The 8,511-nt window shown below is 52.7% G+C and overlaps 1 protein-coding gene across 1 annotated transcript in view; it reads left to right on the plus strand.

Annotated features, from left to right (window-relative positions):
• Positions 1-1,158, plus strand: part of MXRA5 (matrix remodeling associated 5) — a 22,359-nt gene extending 21,201 nt beyond the window's left edge. Inside the window, exon 12 of the mRNA XM_025049758.1 lies at positions 205-1,158. Within this exon, the coding sequence (XP_024905526.1) occupies positions 205-642 (438 nt within the window). The 3' untranslated portion in view covers positions 643-1,158. The remainder of the gene's footprint in view (positions 1-204) is intronic.
• Positions 1,159-8,511: the final 7,353 nt, after the last annotated feature.

The following is an 8,511-nucleotide window of genomic DNA, read 5'->3' on the forward strand; positions in this document are numbered from 1 at the left end:
AGGTATTTCTCTTATCTTCAAGCACAACTATGTATTTTTTAACCAATAGTATTTTTTGTATGAGTGTAGTTTGTATACTATGAAATGTACCTATTTTAAGTGTATAGTTCATTGAGTTTTAACGTATTTATATACAATCAAGATATATAATAGTTCCATGAGTCTTGGACGCTGCCCAGCGGCACGATCTTGCACGGCCCGCAGGCCCGAGGACGCGTGTCCGTCTGGGACAACGGCACGCTGACCGTGCGCGAGGCCTCGGTGTTCGACAGGGGCACCTACGCGTGCCAGACGGACGCCGATTCGGGCCCGTCCGCCGTGAGCTACGCGGTCATCGTGATCGCTTACCCGCCCAGGATCACCAGCGAGCCGACGCCGGTCATCTACGCCCGGCCCGGGCACGCCGTCACCATGAAGTGCATGGCCGTGGGGGTCCCCAAGGCCGAGATCACCTGGGAGCTGCCGGACCGGTCACAGCTGACCGCCGGCTCGCAGGCCCGTCTGTACGGGAACCGGCAGCTTCACCCGCAGGGGTCACTCACCATCCAGCAGGCCACCCGGAGCGACGCCGGCTTCTACAAGTGCACCGCCAAAAACATCCTGGGCAGGGACACCAAAACCACCTACATCCACGTTTACTGAGACGCCGACAGGGCTGGGACAAGGCAGGGCTCTCCCGCGAACTGTCACACAGCCCGGTGGCCCCCAGCTGCGTGTCGAGCTCACGCTGACCGTGGCCGACGCGCGTCGGCAGAAGGAAGCAACGCAGACAAGGAGGTGGGGTCCTGCCTGTCTGGGACTCGCGTCCACGGGTGCAGGACGCCGTGCTCAGGCCTGGCACGGCACACGCCACAAGGCCTGGGCGCAAGTGACGATTTCCGCGTGGGGGACGCCACTCTCCGAGGCTCTGACGAGCGTCAGTGGGAGACGAAGCAGCTTCCGCTGAAAACGAACAGCCGACAGGAACACTGACATCTCTCCGCGGGGAAGACGCCTCAGCTCGTCAGCCTTCTGCCGTTTCGAACCGATAGAACCTTCCTCTGTCACATCCAAACCCCAGTTTGACCAATAAGGGCTTAGAATCGCAGTGACCGATTTTTTTTTTACTGTACAAGTGTCATACAATACACCTACCGTTTTCTATGAAAGGACCCTCTGTCTGAAACTCACCTTCCATGTAGTGTTTTCTATATATAGATATATAGATATATATAAATTTTTTTTCTTTCTAATTAGACGATGAGGCCAGAAAGAGAAAGAAACGCTTTCTGTCTCATTAAAAATAATAAATTATTGGTCTTTACAAGACTCGGGTACATTAGAGCAGGCATGGAAATGCAGTCACTCAGAGTTCCCGCCCCACTGCCTTCGAATTCAGCCACCGCTATTCAATGACCTTTCTCGGGCGCCCGTGGCGGGGGAGGCTGGGGTATCGGATTTCCCGGTTTATGGGGTTTGTGTTAAGAGCCGTCGCAGGGGCCGGGGGCCGGGGAGGGAGGGCGGAGCGGAGAGGGAGCTAAGCCGTGACCCCACGGAGCGAACCCGCGGCCCCTCTGGGAAAGCCCGGCCACGCCTCACGCCCACGCAAAGCAGGACACCTGATATTTCCATGGCTGTTTTACTGTATTTTTAAGGTCAATAGAATGTACATGGGATAATAAAACGATGTTTTCCCAACAACTGGGCCACGATGACGGCGATGTTTTCGGGCGCTAAAGAGCTTCGCGAGCATGTGGGTCTCACTGAGACCGGTTGGAACGCTGCTTTCATCCCTCCCGCTCGAGTTCCCCTCCCCTCTACGGGGCTTTGGCACGCAAGGAAACGGAGTCCAAGGCAGCGGATTTGACAGGGGACGAGGCGGAGAGGGACCCCCGCGGGCCCCTGGGGTCACGGCTCCCATATGAGGGTGGGGGAGTCTTCGCACAGCAATCTCCCAGGCCACGATCTGCAGGAACGTGCCACCTGGGTCTGTGCATGACAGAGCTGCTTTTGTGAGGAACACAAAAGCAGCTCTGTCATGCATTTCCTCGCCGAGAGAGAGAGAGAGACAGAGACAGAGACAGAGACAGCAAAAGCAGCTCTGTCATGCATTTCCTCCCCGAGAGAGAGAGAGAGAGACGGAGAGAGATGGAAAGAGACAGAGAGAGACAGAGAGACAGAGACAGAGAGAGAGAGACAGAGAGAGAGACAGAGAGAGACAGACAGACAGACAGACAGAGACGGAGAGAGAGAGGGGGGAGATGCAAGATAAACATCTGGGAATAAGGCTCCGTCCGGCGTAACAGAGATGGAGGGGGGGGAGAGATGCGAGATAAACATCTGGGAATAAGGCTCCGTCCGGCGTTGGGAGAAATGCCGAGCTGCCGGTCTGGAAGGAATGTCAGCCGTTGAAGCGAGAGGGCCGGCCTTTCCCGGCTCCGTGGGAAGCACGCAGACCCTTTCGTTCATCGGTCCGTTCATTCAGTGCATTGGACCTGCACGGCCCTCACTGGGCGTCAGGCAGTCTGTGCGCAGACATGATGCTTCCACAGACAAGCCCACAGTCTCTCGGCCTCGGCCTGTGCACGTCGGGGATGACGGCTGAGACGAGGGTCATCCGTACCCTGCAGCGTGTTGAGCAGCCCCCCTGGTCACCACCCGCCAGATTCCAGCAGGTCCTTGCACTCCGGGCATGACAACCAAAAGTGACTCCAGATATTGGTAAATGTCCCCTTAGTGGGGAGCAGATCACTCCTAGCTGAGAACCACTGCCATAGATGACAGATGGATGAATGCATAGGTGGATGGACGGATGGATAGATGGGGGGAGGATAGAGAAGAGAGCTGACAGATGATTGATAGATAGATAACAGATAGATAGATAGATAAATAGATAGATAGATAGATAACAGATAGATAGATAAATAGATAGATAGATAGATAGATAGATAGACGACGGATCAATAGATAGATAGATAGATAGATAATAGATTAGATAGATTAAATGATAGATAGATGGTAGGTTACAGATTAGATTATAGATGATAGGTAGATAGACAGGTGATAGATGATAGACATTATAGATGATAGATGGATGATAGATAGATAGATAGATAGATAGATAGATAGATAGATAGATAGATAGATAGACGACGGATCAATAGACAGATGATACATACATAGGTACATAGCGACCGACTCATGCTAGGTCAGGGTCTGTCAGAGTCCACGCCGTGCACATCGTGGCGATGACTCTGACGTCGGGGGTCCTGGGCGCTGCAGGGCGTCGAGCAGCCCCCCGGTCTCCACTCCCCAGATGCCAGGAGCACCCCCTCCCCACTAGTCATGACAACCGGAAACGTCTCCAGGCGTTGCGAAGTGCCCCCCGCCCCGGGGTAGCGAACGCTCCCTCGTTGTCAGTCCGAGCCGCATGACTAAACGCAGCTCGCAGTGCGATCCGCCCCGTCTGCCCGGGCGTGCGGGGCAGGAGGCGTGGCCAGGCAGGTGCAGCGTACCTGCCGTGCGTCTTCACCTGCAAACAGGGGCGGAGCATCCCGGGGTGGCGTGAGGTCGTAGGCTGCACGGCGGCCCTGTCCCGGGCACGCAAAGGCCACGGCAGAGTGAGGAACGTTTTTATGAGTCCCGGTGACGAGTGACAGCAGGCCACAGTGAGCTGCGTTGAGGGGAGGGGGGGACTGCTCCCCCATCAGGGCAGGGAAGGAAGTCACAGCCTCAAGCTCCGAGACCTGGCTTCTACTGACTGAGAAGGAGCAGGCGGGCTTGAACGCGTGTCTGCAAAAGTGTTCCATGTCTGGTTGGAATGTAGAGATCTCGTAGTGGGTTGAATACCGTGCTGCAGATAATTCACATCCACCTGGTAGCTCACGGTGGGACCTCATGTGGAGACAGGGTCTTTGCAGACGTGCATAGCTGAACGGTCTGAGGTGAGTCCTCCTGCAGCAGGTGGCCCTAACCCCAGGGACAGAAGGGGACACACAGACACAGAGGAGAAGCCGCGTGCAGACGGAGGCAGAGACGGGAGGGACGCGGCCACCAGCCCACGGACGCCTGGGGTCCCCGGAAGCTGGGAGAGGCGGGAAGGACCCTCCCCTGGGGCCTGCGGAGGGACCATGACCTCGGGACACCTGATTGTCACACTGCTAGCCTCCAGGGCTGTAACAGCAGAAAATTCTATTATTTCCAGTCACCCCGTTTGGCAGAATTGGCTAAAGCAGGCCTGAGAAGCTAACACACATATTTAAAAGCTCCTAGTCATGAAAGGTTGCTCAGTACGTACTTTGCGACTTGGCAGCCTCAAGGTCTTTGAAACGTGTTCGTCCGGATCAGGGACCTGTGCGATCTGAGAAGGCCATTGTTCAGAATCGCATACGGTTCTATTCCCTTTTGTAAATAATACGCTAACTAACAGAGAACTTCGCCCCCGCCCCCGCAAACCAGCCAACTGGTGACATCTGGCACATGCGCTCATAAATATGGGTGCGCAAGCAAAATCCTCGGCTCGCCGTCAACGGTCACCCTTTGATTGGTCCCAGGTCCTCACTGCAAAGTAAAACGCAAACCAGGCTCTGCCCCCGAGGACTCAGTTTGCAAACTCGGCTCCTTCTGATGAACCCGGGCCGGACTGTGAACCCGGGGTGGGTGTCTCCCACCTTCTACTGAAGTGAAACTGCACGAGGCTGCACCCCGGGGAGCTGTTTTTGAACTTTATTGTCCTGTAAGACCAAGCTTCAGACGGCCAGTGCGGTGACTTCCTGGGTGCCAGGCTTCTCGGGGTGACAGGGGACAGGAAAAGTCACTTCGCATCATCCTGGCTGCCTGGCTGTTCGGCCTTCTCCCTATCAAAGATTTTTTTAATGACTATTTTATTTAATTCATTGGGGCGACATTGGTTAATAAAATTATATTGGTTTCCGGCGTGCAATCCCGCAATACGTCATCTGTCTATTGCATCGTGTGCTCACCGCCCAGTCACATCTCCTTCCGTCCCCATGCACGTGACCGCCGTGGCCCTCCTCCGCCTCCCCCAGCTGCTTCCCCTCCGGTGACCGCCATGCTGTGGTCTGTGTCTGACCTCGTGTTTGACAAAGTCGTCTTTACGTTGACCTCGGTACCACATAAAAAAGCCACTGGGCCTCCTTGGTTTCATGTTGGGACATGTCCACGTGAGTTCATTTGCTTGTCCAGCCATAATAAATGACCACAGACTGGGTGTCTAAAAACAACAGAAAGGAATCCTTTCCCAGTCCTGGGGACCAGCAGTGTGACTTCGCGTGTCCCAGGGCCTCGCTCCCTCCGGAGGCCCCATGGGAGGGACCTTCCTGCCTCTCCCAGTGTCTGGGGGCCCCAGGTGTCCCTGGGCTGGTGGCCGCGTCCCTCTCATCTCTGCCTCCGTCTGCACGTGGCTTCTCCTCTGTGTCTGTGTCTCCTCTCTGTCCCTTATGAGGGCACTGTCACTGGATTTAGTGCCACCTGCTACATCCAGAAAGACTCATCCCAGATCCCTAACTTCGATCTGCAAAAATCTTTCCCAAATAAGGCCACGTGGCTTCTCCTTTGTGTCTCCTCTGTGATAAGGATACTGTCCTTGGGTGTAGGGCCACCTGCTCCAGGGGGACTCATCTCAGATCCTTTCGGTCATCCCATCTGCACAGAGCCTGCAGACGAGACAGTCTCATCTGACACCATCGAACTTGAGCGGCGACTTGCCTATCCAAAGCCATATGGCAGAACCCGCACTAGACCCAGATGCAAACCGTGCGTTGTGGTGGGTTCTACTCAACCACGAGTTTTCGGAAACTACGGCAGAACAAGAAACTCTTTCCACAGATGAGAAATGAGCTTGAGTTCCCGCCCCGCCCCTTAACCGTGCTGCGCGTCGAGGTGTCATCTACGTGCGCGTCTGTGTCTGTGTGTGGAGGGCGATCACACAGTCTAGAGGATTCTTGAGGTAACCTGGGGACGGTGGGACAAAGGTCAAAGGTTCCTTTAAAAAAAAAAAACCTGTGTGTTCCGCCCACCGCCTAGTACAGCCTGCAAATTATTAGGGAGACATGTGCACTTCTGTTATAGAAAACGCGGCATGACACGTGCGGATGATGTAAAAAGAAAGTGTTCCAGTCAGGAGCACGGAGGGGAGGATGTTCGCAGAGGTCACTACAGTTGCCTGCAGAGGGAAAGGAACAGCCAGGAAAGCCAGCAGGTCAGCGGACCCACAGCACGGCGAGCCGCAGGTGACGGACACGGGAAAGCATGCACCTGCCCTCCGTACCGCTCACCTGTCTTCCAAACTCCCCTCACGTCACCCTATTGCCAAGGCCAGCCTGGCAGGGGCGTTCATGGGGACATCCTCCCTGCCATACATCGCTGGGTCTGGGATGGATGCACGGGAGGGACCGCGAGAGAGCTGGCCAGGGAGAGGACAGTTACAGACAGTGCCAAGACAAGGGCATCTGTCCGGTCCCTCCACTGACGTACGCGCAGAGCCCAGCGCCCGATCCATCACACGGACCCAGAGTCTTGAGTGGCTACAGTGAAGCTGCTTTTCCCTTGGGCTGAAAGGTTATTCTGACCTTGACTTCATTTCGTCTTCCCCTGGAGGGGCGGGTGGGCACCGAGCTTTCGGGGAGGGATAAGGAGCTCGTGAACTTTACTACGATTCCTCCTCAGAGTGCCCCGTTGTGCACACTTTCATGTTCAGGCACCTCCAAAGGTGTCGTGGACCCCGTGGCGCAGCACCAGCGTGGGTTGGTCGTGTGCCAAGTAATGAGGAAACACAGCCCCTCTCTCTTCTGATGGAGGGGACAGGAGCCCAAGGAGCTGTGGGTAAAGCCGCGACACATCAGGTGAGAAGTCGAGAGCAGCTTTGCGAGCTGGAGATGATAAAAGCTGAACAGTGTCTCCGAGCGTATGACAGAGGCCGTTAGCCCTCTCGAGCCTCAGACACCGCCGCCATCTTGCAGAATGTCGGTGGTCTACGGTTTCCCCTGTGGAAACTACATCTCCCAGGATCCTTTGCAGTGAGGCGGGGTCACGTGACTAATTCTCACCCAGCAGGCGTGTCCCTCCCAGAGGAAGGTGATGAAGAAGCCGAACACCTTTTCCGACTCTCCTTGCCCAGCCCCCACCGAACGAAGAGACTATAGGGCACGGGGGCCGAGTGTGTGAATCCCCAGTGATCAGAACGCCTGACACCTGTGTGGGCTTCTTGTGATGCTTTCGTCCCCTGTTACCTGCCCTCCTACGGCCACTGTAGCTCTAGAGAAATAGAAAATATGGCTCATTCTGCAAATCTGAGGTTTGTTTTACGCATAGGCCAGTGCTTCCGACTTGACCCACACCATAGTCCCAGTGAAGACACGAAGCTGTGAAACACCGTGATGTTTACAGCTCATGATACCTGTTAAGAGCTTCCCATGGAAATGTAAACAGCTAGTTATTGTTATCGTTATTATTATTATTACTATTATATCATCGTCATCATCATGATTATTTTATTCTAATCATCCTTTTGTTATTTATCTTTGTTATTATTATAACCATATCGATGGAATGATGAGAGCATCACTCAAATTTTAAATGCCATGTGATTTTCAAAGACTCTCATATACACTATGGTGTAAAATACACAAGACTTTAAACAAGGAATTTCTTCTTTATTCTAAATCAAGGACCTAGAGGCCCTGGGATCTGTGTCCCCTCCCCCAAGCAGCCGTCCCGTCTGGAGAAAAACCGTCTGCATCCAGGCCTGCATTTCCATTGGCTTATTACACGTGGCACATGTTAAAATTTTGTACAATGCTCCACTCGAGATACGCAGACTCCGAGGCCCTCTTTTGCATTTAAAAGATAGACTATATTTTAGCTTTCGGAAGGTCCGAAAGAGGTTTGGGAATAGTGATGCATCGTTAGCAAAAACGTAACTCAGCTTTCCGTGATGAAGAAGAAAATGCAGACGTGCTGTTTTCAAAACTGGAAAAAACAAAACAAAACAAGGCTCTTTTTCATTAACATTCGGTGACATGAATTTAAAAATAATGGCGGATCGTTTTATAAACTATATAAACGTCTAACCAACGTACTGTATACTTGAAACTAATAATAAAATAAAACTTAAAAAATAATAATGGTAGAAAACCAACAAACAGAAAACCTAAGACAGTCCACGTACGACGTGATAGACCATGAGGTTCCATTGATTATTTTCTGTTGTACGAGCGTTTGTGAAATATGTTAAAATAATTCAATGGTACGTCCTCTGGGCCTGGATAAGGTGTTGGAGTTTAGAATCTTCCTCAGGACTTGGATCCGAATGATTATGAAAATCGATGATGTGGAAAAAGCTCTTTTTCTGTTTTCCTTTGTGGACGGTGGCAGAAGGTTGACTCTATTTTTTTTAAATAAACAGTTAAAGGAAGAGATTCAAAACACAGTTCCCTGCGGCTCCATTTTCTTTTTGTTGATTCTGGAAAATGAGACTTTTGTCAAGACGTGGTTTAAACTAAAAAAAAAATA

This window comes from Pteropus alecto, unplaced genomic scaffold (assembly GCF_000325575.1).
Source record: "Pteropus alecto unplaced genomic scaffold, ASM32557v1 scaffold96, whole genome shotgun sequence".
NCBI classification, from domain to species: Eukaryota; Metazoa; Chordata; class Mammalia; order Chiroptera; family Pteropodidae; genus Pteropus; species Pteropus alecto.